Below are 21,909 nucleotides of genomic sequence, written 5' to 3' on the forward strand. Positions count from 1 at the left end.
TTTTGCCTTCCATGCCATGGCAATTTTTACCCAGCTGTATACGAATAAGTCTTGTCCCTGCTCCAATTGGAGCAGGCCAGCCGGTCCTCCCTGAACCAAAACACAAGCCTGGTTAATATGAAGCCTGATTGTGAGCTCGTCAGTTAGACATAGCTTGGTTCCAGTGGTACATTGAGCCACTGGACTGGGCATACCCATGCCACTCAGGGCGGTGCATCAAACACACACAAACGGTCATGGAAGGAATGCTAGCAATAAACCTTTTTTGTGCTTGACCTACTCTGTTGTTAACTACTTTTCCCCTTTAGAATATTCTGTTGTAATAATCTAAGTAGTAACATATTTTGTTACACTGTGTTTTTAGAAATGTAGCAAGACAATTAATTTTGTTTGAAAAGTTTGGAACATTCAAAGGGATTTAGAAAAATGTGAAAAATAAAGTACACCTTAAGATTCTACGGTTTTACATATCAGTATGTACCTGAATTTGATTTAGGCCTTGCCAAGTCCTATTAATATGTAAACCTTACCTCACATGACAAACTCAAAATTCCCTTTGTCATCTTTGTGTTACACAAAAAAATAATTTAACATTCAGTATCCTTAGTTGAAAAGGTTAGTGTACCTTTTGATACGGTATCCTTATTGCATGCCATGAATCCGTATCTAGCTACAATAACTTTAGGTAAGTGCTCCTTGTAAGAATGTATCAGTCTCTCGCATCATCTGGGATAAATTCTGGTTCGCCCCTCCCACCCCCCCAAAAAAAGGCTGTCCTCAGTGGTATTTGAGCACATTTGTTTATTTACACAGCTGTCCTTTGGTCATGTTGGTCATAGTGGATTCAATGACTGTGAGATATCTAGGTTCTATGGGCGAAAAACAGGGCCACCTAGTTATTCCACCCCCACCATGCTCAGCTGTTGATATGAGGTATGTATGTCCAGTATTTGTAAAGCACGAACAATTACCCGAAGGTGTCAAGGCGCTGGGGGCCGTCGGGAAGATTAAGCAAGCTATTGCCCAGAGTCACATGGTGCTGGGCAGGCCCCTGCCGCCGGAGCCGGGGATCGAACCGTGATCCCCAGCGTCAGTCGCCCTGGCTACTGTGCCACACCTCTTCCATGTGGTTATACACGATCTTTGTTACCTCCAAATAAAGCAGCTGTGCATTATATCCAGTCAATTCTGCTTTTTTCTTACCGGTGAAAGAACTTTGTTCCAGAAGTCTTGTTGCTCATTCAAGTGCCGTTCTTCAAACCCAAATCGTGCAGCATTGTTGGTTTTAGAAATACGTTTATTTCCTTTGCTACACTTCCCCAAAAACCGAACGTGGTTAACCTTTTCCTAATGGTAGCATCATGAAGTCTTAATAATTCCTTTATTGGCAGAGGCCTTTAGATACCTGGATGTAACTTTGGGGTCCTTTGTGATCTCTTAGATAATCATAATGTCTGATCATCAAGCACATTTTTCTAGACGCCTACTGCTGGGTAGATTGGCAACTATCTTGAACATTTTCTGTTTGCAAGTCATCTTTCTCGATGAGGAATGAGACACTTCATATTATTTATAAATGACTGTATAACCTTTCCAGAGAAATTATTTTTCTGAGACTGTCACAGATGTAATTTGACCTAGCTATGTTATTTTGTTACAAACCTGTGTGTTTCTGATTTTGATATACAAGTAGAATCACTCCCTGTTGATCAGGTTATCACATGAATTTGTTTAGCTCAGTGGTCTCCAACGGTTAGCTCGGGAGATACTAGTACCTCGCCAGTACCCTGAAATTAGCTCCCTGAGGTGCAACCCAGCACATTACATAATGCAGAGGGCCTTGTGACAGTGAAGAAGGCAGCAGTATACATTTTCAGACGGCACACTGTGATATCCTGCTTGACTTGAAATATGATCACCTATCTCCGTCCTCTATTTACAAAGTTATGAAGATGAAAGTCATGTGATTTTTGCAGCCATACTCTGTCAGTCATACAGTGTGTGGAAAACACAGTATTGTCCATGTAGTGTTTTTACATAAAATGAAAGGGTATATTTGACAGAAAGTTGTGTAATTTGAGAGAGTGGTATGCTGATGTTTGTGGAAAATATTAATGTAAATCCAAAACATATATAAATTTAAAGCTACTCTTTGGCTGATAATTCGTGTGTGTTTGGGTAATTTATAGCTGTTAGTATACTTTGGGGTGATCGGTGTTATATCGTAAGATATCCAGGTATTCAGAAAATGTGTCACCACAACATAGTGAAAGATAGTGTGTATATATAGGTAAGTATATAGTTTAATTTGTGATATACACCTGGATGGCTGCTACTATGACCCTGCAAGGTGAGTTCACTATTGTGGTCGTATCCGTTGTTGTCACTACTGTAACCATGATCAAAGTCATTCGTAGCTCAGGAATATTTTCGTTGTTTAGAAGTGCTCTCACTATAGAAACGATTGAAGAGCCTTGGTTTAGCAGCACCAGATTCCATTTACCTTCTTGAGTGATATGGAAGCACTGACTTATTCACAAGAAGCTTTTGAATGGGTTCATTTAATATTTTAGAGTGTTTTTGTTTAGTAAATAATCACAAGGTGAATATTGTGTTTTCAAACGAGGTTAGTTGGGTTTGTTGTTGCAACTTAGTGAGTTCTAGATAAAAGTGATATATTGGAATGTAAAAGCATAGAATCCTAAAAGGGGGTACTTTCTTTTGCTCATCACTGTGCATCGAGAGAGTACAACATGTTTAGAGATGTATCCAAGATTGAAGGACTTCTGAAACTGGTTAGATTGACTAGAAGCTTAGTGTTGGAGTACTACATGTTTGCATAATGAAACTACGGAGCACAGTTAATTGGGAAACGTATCTGTCCAAGCAAATAGCATTGAAGCTAGATTATTTAGAAAGTCCTAACTATGGATTCAGTAAAGCCTATGCAGCTCTCTTTAAGAGTCAGTATGGCCCAGATAGGATACGTTTTTGCATTCTTCCAGCAACTACAATGGACATTGTTTTTCCTGAACTGGAGCAAGGTAGCACATAGTTCTAATTGGTGTACACGGGGCAATGCATCTTTGAAGAAGGTTTAATTTCTGCTCATCCATTAAAGCTTCTGATTTAGAGGCTGTTGATGAGTGGATCTTTCAAAGAAAGTAGCAATTTCTAACAGTATCACTGACTTGCTGGTACATAGTTGTGTTTTTAATTGTATTTTTTAATCCAGTGATACAATATGCTGTATCTGTGTTAGGATGTTACTTAGTCAACTGATGTTCAATTTACAAGCCATAAATATATTCCTTTCTATTTTGGCAGTAAGAGGTTTGTCCGTAGTCGTTATTTCAATATATAACTGATATTATTTGAGGTTTAAAGCCTTTCTCTATTATAAACATTACTTTACATTTTGCTGCCAAAGTGCACTGGTAACTAGTTACTGCTAATGTTATGAAGATTTGTTTTTCTATTTGAATCTGGATGTTTTTTTTACCAGGTCTTGTTTTTCCAGTTTAGCTAGACCTTGAAATATCTTATAACATTGGATGCTAGGAATGCACTCTGGACTTATATCACTTTGATTTGCATTTTTTTCTTCAGTATTGATCCTTGATGTTTTTGGGGAGGCTTGTAGGGTAATTCTGCAGCACCAATAAGCTGATTACAGGCTCATACTTTCCACTCCTACAAAAAAGTCATAAAATGCAGAGAAAATGAATTGGCACTCCTCTGTCAACATCACCCATTTCCTTGTTCTCTTCAGTCTGGATTCCAGTTTATGCAATAGAAATACAATTTCATCAGGGCAGCATTAGGTCTGTCGTCCAAATTGTGTAACGTGTACTTTGATTTGCTCAGAAAATGTCAAAGACAGGCTTTACTAATTGTGAAGATAGGGATCTGTTTAGATAAAAAAAAATGTATTTTTGCTACAAACTGCACTCCAGGCGTTTGTGTTGTTCCTGATGTTGGCAAGTTAAGTTAGAGGGTTTTTGCCTTTAACCTAAACTACTTCCGAGGGACAACACCTTAAATGACTTTCCTATAATGCCTAGTAAGAATTTTGAGATCTGAATACTTTTAAGCACCCTGTAATGGCTAAATTATGTTTGCACCCATCTAGAGGCTAATGCCTGGCAATAAGAGCATTAACAGGATGAACTCTACCATGCGTTCTTGGGTTTCTGAAAACAAATGTTCAGTTAAAAACCTTTGAACATCTTATCCTTATAACTAGTCTTGCTTTCTTAGTTTTTTTTGCTACAGCTAAATGGGCGCACAAGTTGAATGCTTGTGTTGTTTTAACTTTGTTTTGGACTTGCTATGACATTCTTGGAGGTCTACATTTAAGATTCGCCCAATGCTCTGCTTTTCCTACTAGCATTTTTGCTTATTGTAATGTTAACAGAGGGTTATCTTTTGCCCCTCACATTCCATTTTCTGATTTATGTAACTGTGTCCAAACAGTTCTTAAGAGAATGCCCAGCAGCATGTCCCCAACAGATGTTTGATAACCTAACTCTTTATTAAAGTGTTAAGCCAAGACCATGTTCATGGAAACTTCAGTTTTTGTATTTGTTGCCAGACTTCTCATACTGGTTTTACTTTGTACATAACGGTTATGATGAGTAAAGGACTAGGAGCTGTTGTTCAGTGTGGGGGCTACTGGGCCCCAACTCTGGTGGTTGAGGTCATTTGCAACTTGTGTCCTGGGGTTTTTCTGCTATGGCTCTAAACTGATCCATAAACACCCTTTCTACAATTGACTCTTGGGGTAGCAGCTTTCAGTGGTCAACTATTTTGTCTGGGTGGTAGTGTTTGGGTCGGGGGGCAAGATCTCAGAACTCAACTGTCAAACAACAACCACAATAAATGCTTTGTCAAACCATATACATATTTTGGCAGAAGTAAAGCCTTTTATTATAACAGCAGAATCTAATAGGACAGTATTCAATAGGGCTCAGCTGCAATGTCATAATCAGAGAAGGATGTCTAGTGAAGCGGCACACCAGCTGTGTGTCGTTTTGAGAGTGGTTTTCGTGTCTAGATCTTACATTCTAATGTACTTACAGGCACATGTGCCATTCACTAGGCCATTAGTCATTCGGGGTAGTTCAGTTTAATAAACGTACCCAAATTAACGGGATTGCTTATGCAACAGTCACTATTTCTGCTGCAGAAATCTGCATGTTTAGTTTAGCCTTTTGTGAAATGCTCCGTTATCTGCTCACCCTGTTGCAATCAATTTAACTTGGCACTGAAGTGGCGCCAGGGAAGGAGCTCAGCAGGTGTCTGTCCTGGCCTACGCAGCCTGCAGGATTGTTATAGGTAGTTGTGGCCTCTGGCCTGGTTCACATGAAGGGTTGCTCCTTTAGGCCTTTGTGGCCCCTGAGCTGTGATCTGCTTCAGCAGCAATTGCAGTTTCTCCTAAGGATCCTCCTGAGGGTTGGCTGCTATAGGACCAAGACTTCAGGCATCACATGGGTATTTGACTGCACAGAATGACTACTTGGCTTGATTTATGTACCCGGTCGACTAGGGGCTGCTACTGGAGAATGTACAGGACATGCTTTGGTCATGTCTTCGCTTCTAAGTGCAGTCAGCAGTCTCTGGGTGTTGCTCATGCCAGGAAAACTCCTACTGAACATTTTCTCCTCTTTAATAGCCTTTGCACTCTTCTTCCTTCCCCTGAAGCAGGGAGGCAGGTGTCTAGGAGATAGGCAGACAGATCACCTGCTTCTCTAGCAGTTGTGCTGACTTCAGGTGTTGTCCCTTACCCTCTGCAAAACTGCCTGGCATGGAGACACCTAGAAACGTCCTCACCTTGGACAACAGAAACTCTAGTACCGCCTCTCTCCTCTGGTACCTACCAAATCAGCAGTCCTTTCCAATCAAGGTCCTCATTTAATTTCTATGGGAGCCCTGTCTCCATCCTCCCTCAGTTTGGTACCTCGCCCTCCCATCTTCCATCCACAAGAATGCAGGCAATCTGCTTCACTGTCTGGGGAAGCTGCCCTCCCCATCTTGTGCCATGCTAACCCAAAGGCATTCAGAATGGATCCCACTGGTCCCAGTACTATGGCTTATACCACACACACTGAATCTTACTAGCAAACATGTGATACCCACTTAATACACATACACTCAGTCGACATGCACAAGGAATGTCAATGCAAGGTTTTGGGTTTCACACAATAGCAGAACTTTACATTGAGGGGTCAGCAGTCCGCACCTTTATAACCATAAGATTGACAAAATATGGTACCCTGTCGGCACCGCTTTATGTGATGTACATAGGACAGTAATAGTAGTCCAGTGCTATGTGCTTCTCTCCAGGTCGCAGAACAGTTTCTGGACCTTGCATTACTGGAGATAGGCCTATCCCTCTGTAGACACGCTACGATAGAATAACACTAGGGTCATGGTAAAACGTTGAGATACCAGTTTTATAAGCAGCCGGGTACACACCCATTAAGGGGACATTTTCGACTACACACCATGACAGCCAATGACAAACTTTCTCAGAAACTCTTTGGTGAATCAGTCTGCTGGGATAGCACATAGTTTGCCCCCCCCCATGTTCCACCTTAAGCTTCGCCAGGTACCTGTCAAAGCCACAATACCCTTCCCCTCCAGGTTTCTGTTCACCCCCAGAATAGCCCTCTTGCATGAAAGGGCATGAAATCATCTCTAGGCTTAGCTTGGAAAATAAGAGGAGCTGGTCCTTCTCCATCATCACTGTGCATTTTTTGATAGTGGCTGATAATTCTTTGTGCAAGTTCACATTTTCCAAGTTCACCATCTCTGTTCCCACAGTGATGATATTGTTTCTCCAAGTATTGTGGGTTTGTGTATACATTTGCGCCACTAACAGAAGGAGTTCTCGATCTCCTTCCCAACCAAGTTGCATTATGCTGTACATCAAGGTTTTCTCAAAGTGTCAGCCTGGATTCATGATGAGACTCCGGGTACTCTCAGCTGCTTTCCTCGTCAAAAATTATCGAGACGGTCTATCTTGACATCCAGGACCTTCACTGCATCGATTTGAAGTTTCCCCCAGTTTTGGAGCCTCTTCTTTGCAGTCTTCTGTTCCCTCTACTCTGCCTTCATTGAGTTGGCCAAGTCCTCCATCTGGCTTTCTACAGCCTTAACTGCTTTTTTAGTAACTCTTTTTTCTGCTATTTGGGAATTACATTATTGGAATGCAGCAGAGAGTGCTTTCATTGTGTGTGAGCTTTTTTCCTCACCAGACTCCGTTGATTATATATTCCTGCTCATGCCATGCACTCCTCTTTTGGGCTCAAAAAATCTTCCTTCTGTTTCTGTTTGTCAGCCATATTCACTCAGAAAATGTAATCTGAGGACAATTATAGCAGGTAAGTACCCGCAGCCTCCTCAAACAAAACCCAGGAGCTCATGCCGTATTGAACAGGTTCACCATTACTTAAGGGTACGTATACCAACTATCTCATTGGGCTACCAGGATTCTTTTGCATGCTTCCTTGGCTCTTCTTTCCGTGAGGTTCCCCTTTAACACTGCAGCCCTGGTTAAGCCATGGCACTCTGATCAGGCCTCATCCAGCCCCAGCCAACCTATCCAATTAGCCTGCTCCTTTCTGGTTAAGGCTAATTTCGCCCTAAGAAAATATCAAATAAGGCTGTCTCAATCAGCAATTCCATCTGATCGCAGTCTGGGTACTGCGACACTCTGCAAATAGGTCATGTGGAGCACAAAGAGGGAGCTCTGCATTAATTGTCACCTGGTCCTCAGCTTCTGTCTCTCTCTCAAGGTGCCTGCGACTACACATGTGGTGCCATTTAAAACATAGAACCTTGGGATGCAACAGGTGTGTGCGCCCCCTGATCACTATGGGATTACAGAAGGGGCCCCAGACAATCGTGCGCCCCCTTCTGCAGTACTAATAGCTCTGGCGTAAATGTGGTACCAGCCCTTTGTTGCGAGGGTCTTCCCTCATTTTACATAGGATCATTGACCCATGCATCTAGGGAAATCCCTTTAATTCTGAGCTTGCGATCTATTATGGAGGTGTGCACAGAGGCAAACAGGCCCTTGGGGGAGTGCAGCGATAGTGCACAACAAAAACCGTGGTGACCTGTCGTTGCGCTGTATGATGTTAATTTTGTGAGGTTACAGCACTCCTAAAAATCTCCCACTGACTTAGCTTTTCAAGGTTACTGAGTTGATTACGTGTGACTCCCTAGAAACTGGGATTTCGAACATAAGAATTAAAGTTGAAGTGCTAGATTTTTTTTTTTTTTGCAGCCCACTTTTGTAAATTTAGCTGGTGGTTCAAGTTTTTAGTGGCGTGAACTCTCATGAGTGAAGTGCAGACTCCTTTGAAGGTGACTTGTGATGCGTTCGAGATCTAAATCAATATAGATGCTATTCTAGAAGTTGTTTTATGACCAAAAATCTCCCTTTCATAACCTTAAACTTTTTTTGTGTTCTATACCAAGTTTTTTCATCTGTAAAATTGTATTTAATCTCTGTAGAAGTGCTTTGCACACCTTAAGTAGATACGTTTTTTTTGTTGTTGCTTTTTGTCCCTTCAGCTGCCACATCGGAACACTGCTTTGATTCCAGACGTTGGGCCTGTTGTTGCTTTTTGTCCCTTCAGCTGCCACATCGGAACACTGCTTTGATTCCAGACGTTGGGCCTGTAAACGTACGGCTTGTGTTATCGGAGTACATTTTTAATAAACTGATTTATTGTATTGTAATTGCATTTATATAGCGCTTTCTACCCCTGATGAGGCTCAAAGCGCTTTTTCGGCGAGTTGGATAGAAGAGAGAAAGAGGTTAGCATTTATATAGCGCTTCATACCCCTGATGGGGTGTTGAGGCTCTTTTTTGGCGAGTAGCACACTACTCTGGAACCCATAAAGGATTAGTGGTGAATTAGTATAGAAACTAGGACAAGAAGATTTTTTGTTGATTGTGATGTTGTAGGGTTCCATGAGCTTTTAGTGGTGCTGCTCAGAAGTGGGAAATGAAAGTTAATGCACAACGCTACCCTCCTGTCTTGACATAAAATTAGTATAGAAACTTGTCACTTGAAAGAACACTTAGTATCTTTTTTCTGTTACGCTGGTTGATCTTTGGAACCGTCTTGACGCTGTCATCAATCTTTTGATGCGTTGGCCTGTTGGAAATAGATATTACGCAAAAATGACATTTAATTACCACATTTCTTTATGGCTTAGTCACTGTGAAGTTACTCATTGTGTTCTTTATCTCCCTGAAAGCTGCATTGCAGGAAATCTTGTGGAAACATAACTGCCTTTTAAATGTTTATTCGTGTAGAATCAATCGATTGTAGTACACTGTTTTGTTTTTGAAATTATCATTGGTGTTTTCATACTTTCAAAATTCTAATAGGGGTAATATAGAGATGCTTTTATCTATGCTGAAGTAATAGGCAACACTGACTATTGCCATGATGTTTTGTTTCCTTTTGTAGCCCATTCTGGTCTTAATATTGGCATAATAAAGTATGACACCTCGATGTACTCAGTTCAGTTTCAAGACCGCCATCTGTCAGCGGATAAGGAATTTATTTACGTGTATTACCGTTATCATTCGAAATTTAGGACAGCCCCTCTCTGATTTCGCTTTAGAGTGGAACAGCCCTAGTGCTTGTGGGTTTCATTATGTGACTGATAAGCATGCTTCATCTGGGGTTTTCTTCGAATTGATTCAAGCTGGCACTGCCAAATCCGAGTTAAGATTTTGTTAGCACATACTACATATAGTGCATGCTGCCCTACCTCTCCGATGACCTTTCCAAAGTCACGCAGTGATCCATTTAATTAACTCGCAGTGGGCCTGGTGTAAAAGTATTTTGTGATTGCCAAGTCAGGGAATCCCAAATGCCTTTTTTTAATTTAATTTAATTTTTTACGAAAGAGATACTCCTCTCTTCTCCCCCCCTGTTATTTTGATCTCGGAAGTGGACATACCCATGGTTTGTGAATACAATTGCGGTTGCAAACAATTGTTCAGATACCAACACCTTAAAGCAGACTATCTGATTTGTAAAGGGGCTTTTCTTTCAGAATCGTGCCAGCAGCTTTATGTGGAAACAAATGCAAGAATGGATTTCTGCTGTGCCTTGTAGGCTTCCATCCCTGCACTGCAGCCAATGAGGGTCACAAATTACATCTTGCCCAGTTAATATTCCATAGACAGATCGTTTTGGTTTTTGAAATAAATGTTTTAATGTAACTTTTTTGGGAGGCTCAGACCGCTGCCATTTGCGACCAGGCTGCTCTGCATTACAAAAGGCAAGTTTTGTGCACCTCCTTGGCTTCCTGCCCACTCCCCATTGTTTCACCCCACCCCTCTGCTTTGTTGTTTCACCAACCTTCGTGGTCCTTTAAATACATAATGTGAATTTGTGGCGAGCCTGGCAACTGCCATTTTCTTTCCGGCCACCGCACTGTTTTTTTTTTTTTTTTTTTTGTGGAGGGTGTGTTTTGAAAATCAGGTTTCTTGCAAAGTGTACTTTTACTTAATGGTGCACTAAAAAGTATAAATTCAAGTGATGGGATGTACTATTTTGTGAAGGTTTTAGTGGCACAATATTGATTCTGCTAAATCACTAGGCATTACCTTACACAAACTACTTAACATGCAAGCGCACATCAGTGCCACTATTAGGGTGCCAGATTTAATCTCAACACCCTCAAGAAAATCAAACCTTTCCTACTGACCGAAGACTTACAACCTGCAGTACAATCCCTGGTGATCTCCCGTCTTGAATATGGTTTTGTGACCATTGCAGGGCTTCCTAAAGCGAGCTTGGCCCCTCTCAGAGCCACTCTCAACGCGTCTGCCAGGTTCATCACAGGATCCAAAAAACATGATCATATTATACCTGACCTTGTACAGCTTAACTGGTTGTCTATTGAAGCGAGGATTCGCTTCAATATAGCTTGACTCACGCATAAAGCCTTGTATTACAACACTCCGGCTTATCTAGCGAACAAGCTCGTTCTTTCTGGCTCTAATCGGAACTCAAGAAGCAGGGCCACACTTCTCTTGAAACAACCCAAATTCAAGAAGAAAAGTGCGTACAAACGTGCTTCTGGGTACTCTGGCACCCAGAATTTGGAACGCTCTTCCTTCGGATTTGAGTGTCAATCCCTCCATGGCTTATTCTAAGAAACAGGTAAAATCGCTTTACCTGAGTGCCCATTAATGGCATCATCTTGTTCTTTTTACATGTCCCCTTGCTGACAGAACCTTATTGTTCTCCATTTATTTTTAGGTTTCGCCTATTATCATTCGCTTGCGAATGTAATAGGCGAAAATTCAAGTGCTCAATCGACTAGTGAAACCACTGTGGTTTCTTCACAGTGCATGTGAGTCACAGCGGGTCACGTGACCACACAAGCACGCGCATCTCCCTAATCCGCCTGCCACACTTCTCCTCCCCTCGCTTGCATTCCCGCCCCCCCCCCACCAGGCTCTCCCGCCCCCATCCGGCTTCCCTCCGGCCATTTGGCAGCATTGCGAGGCCAGCTGACATCTCCCTAATCCGCCTGCCGCACTTCTCCTCCCCTCGCTTGCATTCCCGCCCCCCCCCCCCCACCAGGCTCTGGACTTTCGCCTCTTGCCGCGTAATCTTCGGTCACAGGGTTGCATCGGTAAATGGTTGGAGGTAGATGTATCTGTTGTATATGGGTCACAGTTTTCTATTTTATGTAAGGTAGCTGGTTATTAATGCTTTTGTTACAGCGAGCCATATTTTAGCTGTAGGCCACTAGTTACACGTAGGTGAGTGAGGTATGTACCCATTGTTACATATACATGTAAGCTACAAGACATAATTGTTATTCATTAGTTGCAATTGTAAATAAATGTTTAGGCCGGTACTGAATAATTCTCATGGCTCACTCTACCCTTCGTGACTCCGCACCTTTCTACCACCTTCCACTAACCCCATTTGTGGCTTCCACATGAACATGGTTTCGTCAGCAGTGCGTATTCCTATTCCTCCAAACTATGTACACAAAACTTTTTAAAAAAACATCGCCACTGCCGCTTTAGAAGCGGCTGTTGAGTGTTTTATCAAATGCATCACAATTGAGTCGGTCAAAAACGGTATTCCGTGAACATCGTATAACCAGAAAAGGGAAGGCGAGGATGTATACAAAAATATAGATTAAGTGAAAAGTTAGAACTCACAAAGCCCCTATCGACTCTCGCTGTAAACAGGGTAGTAACTTACATGTCTAACAAATGATCGCCGCCATTCATTTCAAGGTCCACAGGCACAGGCAGCAGCTGATGCTGAAGGGACCGTCACCAAATTTCTATTTGTTTCTAAAAAAATAAAGTTTTACTCTTCGCTTTTTTCTCCACACCCAATATATTATTCTATTGTGTTTTCTTGTAAGTACGTGCGCAGAACATCGGTGCTAGTGCAGTTTGATTTGACAATTAACTCCTCCTACAAGTAGGAGCTCTAACATATACACACAGAGGGTTTGCCCGAGAGGCGAGTTGTAGTTTTTATCTCACAGAATAAGATCATCTCCGGGAAGTGAGACACTTGCATTGACTCGTGACGCAGATAAGTAGAATGGTCAAAACAAAACAGCAGTGCGTTTGAAAGAAAAAGTGGACTAGAGTAACCGAACCATTTCCTGTCTGTAAGAGCCATATCGGTATTTTACAGCGTGGCGGACAAAATATTCAGAGATTCGTGAAAAGGGAAATCAAACCTAAAACCAACCTTTTCCATATATAAATGGCGTGCAGTAAACCTGCACCTTACCCAAAATTATAGTTAAAAACTGAACAAATAGCTGTATTAGTTTGTCAGCATTTTTTTTTGTCTGCATCAAAAATAATGAACTTGATTAAGGACTGTTTTAAAACAACAAACATACTATGTTTTGTTTTACATCTTTTAAAGCAAATGATGAATCCTCAGCATTGCGAGGCCAGCTGACATCTCCCTAATCCGCCTGCCACGCTTCTCCTCCCCTCGCTTGCATTACCGCCCCCACCCCCCCACCAGGCTCTCCCGCCCCCATCCGGCTTCCCTCCGGCCATTTGGCAGCATTGCGAGGCCAGCTGAAGAAAAACATTTGTAGCATTCAGTGTAAGACAAACAAAGAAGCCATGCAAGCCAGAGTTGTGTGCCAGAAGTTAAGTAAAATGTCTTATGTTTGCTTTGAAACAGACTGCTTTACGCTGAAAGATTGTAGAGCCCACGCAGCTGGCATAACACAGATAGTCTAAGGGGGCCCTTGCTAACAACATCGGTATAAAAGAATAACAAATCTGCCAGAATAGGGTCACTTGGGTCTTTCAGTGCAGAGCTGTGTGACAGCCTGCGAGTTTTCGTTTCCACTCGGTGTGGTTCTGAGCTGTTCATTTCCCCTCCGAACACCCAAACAAACAGTCAGTAGTATCGCATTAGCATACACACAAGCCTGCTGACGTGTTCCTGGGCTGTTTACACCAGCACGGGTCTCTGACGGTGGCCTGCATTTTTTTTTTGTCACCTACCTCTATCTATCGGAGTCATAGCGTTTTTAAACACGAATGGAGTCTAACAGATCTTCTTGAAAACATAGGCATTTTGTAGTATTTACTTAGTTTAGTGAGAAACCTCTGCCCATGCTTAAAGTTGTTAACACCTGAATAGTAAGGTAACCTTTGGCACCACGGTTCGTTCACCCAACACCATACCGGCATATTTTAAAATCCCTCCGACAAATTAATACACACAAAATAAATAAATAAATAAAATAAAGCCTGCTGTGGCTCGTGCCAATAGTTATGCAGTACAGTTGGACGTGATGCAATTGAGACAGCCAATTGGGAGGGTGCTTGCTGTTGCCCCGCGGAAGTTAAACAATGTGTGGTTGCTGTGCTTGGGAAACAGCCACTACAACGCGGCCGTTTCCACGGAAACGTTAACCACGCATGCATTACAACGCATGCGTGGTTACCACGAAAGCCTTTACCAAGCATACCATTACTACGAGGTACGTAGTAAAGGTATGTGTGGTAAAGGGTAACAAAAAAAAAAAAGAGGCTTGGTGGGGTCTCCCCCCCCACCCCCCCCAAAAAATAAACTCACCTCAAAAAAAGTCGAGTTGTGTAGGAAAACGGGGTCCTTTAAGAGGAAACGGAAAGAATCTTCCGTTTCCTCTTAACGACGTACGACGTCACCACGAAGGATTAGAGGAAAAGCCTATGCGAAGAAAAAGCATTCCGTTGTAACGCATGCGTGGTAAAGGCATGCGTTGCAACGGAATTCGTTGTAAGATCACATATTCCTGTGCTTTTATCGAAGCGCCTGCACCGCCGTCTCCTCTGTGATATAGAACATGTTGGGCGCTCATACTAGCTCCTACCTGTCCGATCATAGGCGGGCAGACACAAACAAGCTTGCCGAGGTGTGTACCGAGAGATGGCGCAGAAGAGAGTGCATGGCAGACTGGCAGACCTAGTAAACAGGCTTGCGAGTCTTTGAGAATAAGGCATGCTAAGGAAATGGTGGGAGGAGGACGGTAAACTTAAATGCTTGTCAGGTTGCACCTCGGGGGGCAGACGGGGTACGGGAGGGTCCTGCAAGAGTCCGACTATGTTTTTATAACTTCACTTGTAGGAAAAGCAAAATTACGCTGGAAGATAAGTCGGGCACTTGTCAGGACAAGCACTGGCGTTGCCAATAGGTTTCACATTTGGAAAGTTGGAGCTATTGGTTTTGTAAATGACATTTTATATTTATATATCGTTATTGGCATTGTCAATAACAATATATAAATATAAAATGTCATTTACAAAACCAATAGCTCCAACTTTCCAAATGCGAAACCTATTGGCAACGCCAGTGCTTGTTAGGTTTGGTTGTTAATAGTTATCTTTCCCGAGGGCCCTCATCAATCAGGGTTGTTAATTAATGTACTATGTTGAGTCAAATTCACTTTTGCCTGTTTTGCTAGATGTTACAGGTTTTATTTTGCACCCTAGAAGAAATTGATCTAGTGTGGCCCACTACCAGGTACCTGATCTTGACCGTGTACTCCTTGTGTTGTCACGCCACGGACCTGTATTGTATAAAGTTCTATTCATGTCTTCGATGCCGAGTGCCCTTTTACTTGTTTTTCTAAGTGCCACTGGAAAGATTTTTCGCCTTAAAAGAAATGGCTCTAATTTGGCCCATTACCAGGGCCCTAATCTTGACTGTGTACTCCGTGTGATTTCACTTTACTGAATTGTATTGTATGAAATTTATGCATGCTTTCGCCGTATGTACAGCGCTCTGATACCCGCAAGGGTCATGTTTGCCCTTTATAAAACTTTCTAAATAAAAATAGAATAAATAGCTATTTGCGTTGTGCCTTTAATGCTTCAGACCTAAAAGTCTACATCAGTCCGATACTTTGAGCTAATGTGTGAGAGGAATTCAGTTATGAATACATTTATTCGAAATTCATTTGGCAGGCATTTTATCCGCCAGGTTTGAGTGTAGGCGTCTGTCTGTTTAAGATCCTGGGATTCTGGGCAACACACTTAATCTCTCCAAGCCCCAAAAAAGTGTGATTGTGTGTAACTGGTGTTCCTGTAAAGCGCTCCTATACCTTCAGGGTGAGTTTGTGCTATATAAAATAGGGGGGGGGGGGGGAATAATGAGGGCGACCACTAGGAGTAGTCTATAGGTCAGTTAGCACGTTAGAATTGCTCTCCTACTGAACACGTCTCCTAGGGATTCAATTGCTACTAAGCATGACAGCAGCCATTCCGGAAATCTACACGATTTTAAGCTTCAGATCAGGCGAGTGGATTACACTGTGGTAGTCAGAATTATAAGTAAAAAGAATGTTCCTGGATCGGTTTCCTTGTTGTTTATGCTTCTTAAACATGGCTAAATGCATGTTTCTTCAAAACGTTGTGTATTTGTAGTGTACCGTGAGGCATATACTCACAAGAGGGTGAGGCCTAGACATATGCCATCTGAATAGATATTCCTTTTAAAGCCAGGCCATACTTTCAGAGCCCCAGCATTAACACTCCTTCAGAACCAGAAGTTTCTACCTTCCAGGAGGATCATGCGCCATGCATAAAGGAAACTGACCATTTTTATCTTCTCTCCCGTCACATCTTTCTCTCATGTTGCGTCTTTCGAGGCTACTTTCATCTATAGGTAATAGATGTGGCACACAATGACTATGAGAAGGCTCAAAACTATTTGCCGGAAAGGTGATCCCTTTCTGAGGTGTCACCCTGCGCCTTCTACATGTTTCTTGGCTCTATACTCCTTCTTTTTTGGGGGGGGGGGGGGGGGGGGGGGGGGACTGTGAGGGTTTTTTGTGTTTTCAATACTTTCTGCCCTGAACTACTAGAAACTGATACCTAAGGGTTTTGGTGCCTTTTTGTCAGATACAGAGTACTTTGGTTATGAAAAACTAAGCACCGCCCCATCCATTGCACAAACTATTGTATTCTGATGACAAAAGCACCTTGGCATCTACCATGCCAGATTGCTAATGCATAAGAATTCACTAAGACCGTGAAACCATATGTCGCCAGTGCAGAAAACCTCGTGTTTTCCTTTACTTTTAACATTCAATTTTTCGAGTTCTCTTGTCTTTATTGAGCGTTCAGACCTGCCTTTTTTAGGTCTCGCCTAGCGTTGCAGTGCATGCGATGATCGCTCTGCGAGATCTATTGTTGTCGAGTAGATTTCGGAAGTGGAGTGAAAGCTCTGGCAATGGTGGAGGTTACCACATTCCATCTGCCCAGGAGCACATATTTTACGGCCTTCTGCTTGACCTAAGCAAAGACTTCTGTCTCCGTTGGTTCAGGGCACTTGAGCACGCTCACCACCTGCAACTGCGAGCTGGCCCTGCTGCCCCTCAAGCAGCTGCTCGCCATGCAGCCCGAGTACCTGCAGCTACAGCCCGAGGAGCAGCCTGTCAGCCTAGCGAGCTACCACCTCGGCGGTGGGGGCTACAACCTGTTCTCCAACAGAGTCTTCCGCATGGAGGGCCACGAGTACTGGGTCGTCCACAACATCAGCAGGTGGGTCACTGTAGCGCCACTACATTGAGTTATCCGCCAGGCACTATGATATAATGTTCTTCCTTGCACCGTCTTGAATGTTTCCAGTTACAGGCAGGGCCCCCCTTTAAATTAAAAAGAAGTGCACCAGCACTTATCAGTACAAATGTAGTATTTATAAGGAGAGATTGCTGCCAGTAACATTCAGCTCCTGGTGGGTTGACTGTTTGAAGAGTGCGTATGTTGTATTGGGCATGGTGCTACTTTGTCAATGGGGAGGTCTCTAGGTAGACTGGTAACATAATGGTAATAGGTAGTGCTTGTTCTAGAGACTTTGCCGAAAATAAAAATGCACATGCCTATCGGAGAAGCCTTTTCTGATCCTGGCTATAATGCAGACGTTCCCCATCCAGATTGGCAGGGTGTGGGTCAACAAGACTTAGTACTGAAATCGCCTCTTAAACAACTATTCCTGAGTCCCTTATTTTGATTGCACTTAAACATCCGAACCAAAGGATAATTTTTTTTTATGTCCTCGCATTGAACTCACGCTGTCAATAAAATATATTAAATCTTCTCAGCTTTTATAGAGCACCTAAGTCTAAAGATTTATTGAAGTGTTTGATACGTTACTCATTTATTCAGGTCACTGTTGCTAATTAATTACAAGATAGAGGGGAAACCATTAAATAATGGTGGTGGCCACACAGTTCATGACAGGGTTTTATTTGTTTCAGCAAAATAAGTCCAAACTGAGGTAGTCAATGAGGGAGTGTTACATCCCACCAGGATTTAAATCTGAGCTGGCGTGTTGTGAATTACGTGGCGTAGAGCGCATAGGAAATACGACTTGCTTGAGGTGGTGTCCGGGATATGTTAGTCCAGAAAGGGTATTCAGGGCCGGACATTTAATTGTTTTGGTAGATAAGATTGCTTTTTCAGAAGCTGCTTAAAGGTGGTTTAAAGGTGAAGGACCTGAACACGGCAGAGGTATTTGGCCAAGTAAATGGAATGCGTAGATGCAGAAACTGTCTTTATACCTTTGTGTTAGTGCATTGTTCATTAAAAAATCCTTGGCTGGCTTTTCTTTTTCTGGATCTGATTTTCTTCTTTATCTATTTTTAATTCTGTTATATTATTGACCAAATTCATCATGCTCATATAAACTGGTTCTTTGTCGAGAGCTCTGATACCTGTCCGTTAACTTGCACTTAATAACACCTTCGACTAAATAAACAAAAAAATTAGTTACACTTATAGCTAAAAATTGTAGTTGTTGTACTTACTCCTCTAACATTAATTGGTGTAAATATGTACCATTGTAGACGAGTAGCAGTGACTTTTTTTTTTTTAACTATTGAGAGTTTTTGAGTAATTTTAAAATTGGCGACTGCGAAGCTAGAGTTGTCCATGGCTTCTCTCAAAACTCAGAGTTAAAAAAGATTCCAGTTATTTACTGTTACCTATCAATAGTTGTATGTTGTATATATGGCCGGCCCTTTAACCCCCTCCCTCCCCCTGCTTCCATCAGTTGCACTAGGATTAAGGAGTCTTTGGTGAGCCTCACAAAATATGACCTCCTCTGCCCCACTTCCTGTCCTGCTAGAAACCTGAGGTTCTCATATCCACCCCACCCACCCTTTGGACGCCCCTCTGGTCATTCACTCAAAATAAACAAGTATTTGCAATGCAATAGGTCTCACATTTACGCGAGTTTGAGCTATTGCATTGTAAATGAAAATGTTTTTTATTTATATTTTGGTTTTTGAACCTTAAATAAAACATTGTCATTTACAATGTCAATAGCTTAAACTCGCATAAATGCGAGACCTATTGCATTGCAAATGCTTTTTATGACTTAGGTTAGAGTGAGTGGTCTGACCGCTGTCTAAGGGTGAAATAGGAGAAAAATGTGCTTCCCAATTAATCAGTGACCCTCAAATCAGGCAACTTGAAGGAATGAGGCTTGTCTGCATGTTCTGTATTTTAAGGGCTCCATTCTGAAATCTGTGATCATGTAGAGGGTGAATCCTATAATAAACAGAGTGGAAGTATAATGCATCTTGGTAATTTGTTTTTTTCCGTTTCTAATTCGGGCCTCGCCCTGCAGAAGATGTAGTAACCTGCTTGTGTAACTATTAGGCAAGCACACCATTTCCTGCTGGTGTGTTGTGTAAGGTGTGAATGCTGTACTTAAAAACAATGTCTTGGTGTGTTATATGGCAACATTTCAAAATATGGCTGAAATGCATCCTGCATTGTATTTATTTATGGATTAATGTTCTATTTCAGGGAAGGCACACTCCGAAGGCGGCTCAGCGAGGACCTCCCTGCTTATATTAACATCTATTTTCCTTGCTGCTGCTTTTGTTATGTTCCTAGTGTACAAACACTTTCCTCAGCTTGAAGTGTAAGTATGTCGAAATATACTGTTGATCACTCCTGTGTGATTGCCACATTCTCATGTATGACATTGTTGTATGCAAAGCACTACAAAATAGTATTTTGCTCGTACAGAGATCCACTTTGTTCTTGTATGATTTGGGACGTTTTCATCAGAATATGTTTGTTCACCACTGCTGGGGTGGGACTACATCCCCCAGGAACCAGCCTTGCAGGATGGATGTGGCACATTGCACTATTTAGCGCTTACTCATTCCCACAGTGGCGATTGCGACAGACTTTGTGTGTTCACTGCTGCTCGGTGGGACTACATCCCCCCCAGCAGCCAGAACTTGGAGGAAGGGCACATTGCACTATTTAATGTTTTCTCATTCCCGCTACACTGGGCATGCACAGGCGCGTGCCCAGGAAAGACTGGGCCAAGAGTGGGCCCGTCATCACCTGGAGGAGGTTGGGCTGGGCCATCCAACTGTCTTCTGCTCAGCAGATATTGGTAGTACTTTTATTTCCTTCTCCCATCCTCTCCTAAGAACTGTATTTACTCACAATGGGAAAATGCAAGCCGCTTGCCAGTACTTCCAAACACCCTTATTAATTCTTCCCTGGAAGGATACCTGCAGCGAGCAGTGGGAGTGCTCAGTAAAGAGGTTGAGCTGGCAGAACGCTGCCGTTCTCTTTCCTCCCTTCCCCCTGTGACACTCGAACAATCACCAGTGCCACCTGGCCCGGGCCCTGGACCTGTAAACTTGATGGACCTAGGCTCACCCAGCCCTTCTCTTGGCTCCTCTACATCTAGGTCTTGAGTTGCCTCTGTTCCCCTGGAACCTGAAATACAGGTTGTATCCTTAGTGGGTAATGCACAACAGGGAAAAGGAAGAGCGTAAAAGTGTGTAGCTAATCGAGGCTCCTAATGGTAACCCCCAAAAAAGATGGTGAGGGATTCTGAAACCAGTGACTATGAAAAAACGGAGAACTTGGTAGATACCATTTACGGAGGACTTATTGGTGCTTTGGATGTAAAATTGCAGTTGATATGCACATTTGACCACCATTGCATCTGAATTAATAAACCTAAAATTGTCTACGCCATCTGCTATGGCTCTTGCGGTTGCGCCCTGTCCAGCAGTAAAAACCTCTCCTGCACCCCCTACTGCTAAATATGGGACTTTCAAATTTATGAGAGCATGTACTACTGATGGAGATATCATGCAGAGACCCCTGTCACAGCCATCCCCTGTTCAGAAGGATTGATCTCTTGTTCGACATAATGAGGGCACAAAAGGTGTCTATCACCCATGGGCCATGTGAGTTTGAGTCTAGAAAAAATTCCTCGCAGCGCATGTCTCAGGACCTACTAGCAAGGGACTTTGTTAGCTCAAATTGGACCATCTCCAACTTTAAATAATGACCTCATTAACTTACTTCCTGAGGCTACGCCATACTTTGGGTAATGTGCCTCTGATCAAGCCATCCACTTCAGAAAGTTGCATCCAATTAAAGAATAAAGTCACTCATTGGTTGTGACTGCATTCTTCCTTGGGGCACATGTTGGAGGATGGATCAATCTAGTATGAAGGGTGAATTGGATTGGATTGGATTATTTGTGGGGATTGCATGATAATAACTTTTAACAGGCCCACAATTGCAGGCAGAGTAATTGGATCTATAAAATGGTCCAATAACAGCACTTTCACCTCCATATTAGCCTTCCCCTTGGGACTTTTCTTATAGGCCTAGGGCATCTGCACCCTGGCAAAGGACAAATGATATCACTTTTTAACCCTTTTCAGTTGAGTATGCCCCTTTGAGTTCTCTTGATTTTTGTGATTGACTTGAAGTCTATGATCTACCAAGTCATGTTACCCAAGAATCATCTAGCTGCCCTGATGCAGGCCCATTTGAGTTTAAATCAGAGGTGCTTAATTTTATTAGCTGGAATATTGCAAGGCTTGCAGCTAAAATCAAAGATGAGAATTGGATATACTTTATTAGAAGACATGGGGTGATCGGTCTACAGGAAACCTGGACCACCACCAACTGTGTGGGTTTTTTCTGCTGGACATGCAGAAAATTAAGAGCCAATGTGACATCAGTGGTGGTTAAGAATGGTAAGCAAATGTAGCACTGATAATGCACTTGGTTGTGAAAGATTTTGTAGTCCGTTGATACACGAATTGTCATTTGAAGTTTCGCTTTTATTGAAAATAGAAGTTGTTTGCAGATTTGACTTGTATTGGGGCAATTTTAGGGGAACATTGTTTCTTACTGCCTATTTCTTTTTTTAGAGAATTGATGAAGTTTATAAAATATAAACTGCATGTTTTCAAAGCATATTTGTACTTTCACTACACTTATTGCTACTTTCCTTCAGATGTTATTCTGTACCGGTGAGTGTGAAGTGAGAGCAGAACCACTATTTGGTTCTAAAGGAATCTGTAACTCTGCTTTAA

At 42.4% G+C, this 21,909-nt stretch overlaps 1 protein-coding gene across 1 annotated transcript in view; it reads left to right on the forward strand.

The window, feature by feature from the left end:
* Positions 1–21,909, forward strand: part of TMEM41B (transmembrane protein 41B) — a 141,827-nt gene that overhangs the window by 4,216 nt on the left and 115,702 nt on the right. The window contains exon 2 of the mRNA XM_078680965.1: positions 19,349–19,466. Within this exon, the coding sequence (XP_078537091.1) occupies positions 19,349–19,466 (118 nt within the window). The remainder of the gene's footprint in view (positions 1–19,348; positions 19,467–21,909) is intronic.

The sequence above is a fragment of the Lissotriton helveticus genome, chromosome 3_1, assembly GCF_964261635.1.
Source record: "Lissotriton helveticus chromosome 3_1, aLisHel1.1, whole genome shotgun sequence".
NCBI classification, from domain to species: domain Eukaryota; kingdom Metazoa; phylum Chordata; class Amphibia; order Caudata; family Salamandridae; genus Lissotriton; species Lissotriton helveticus.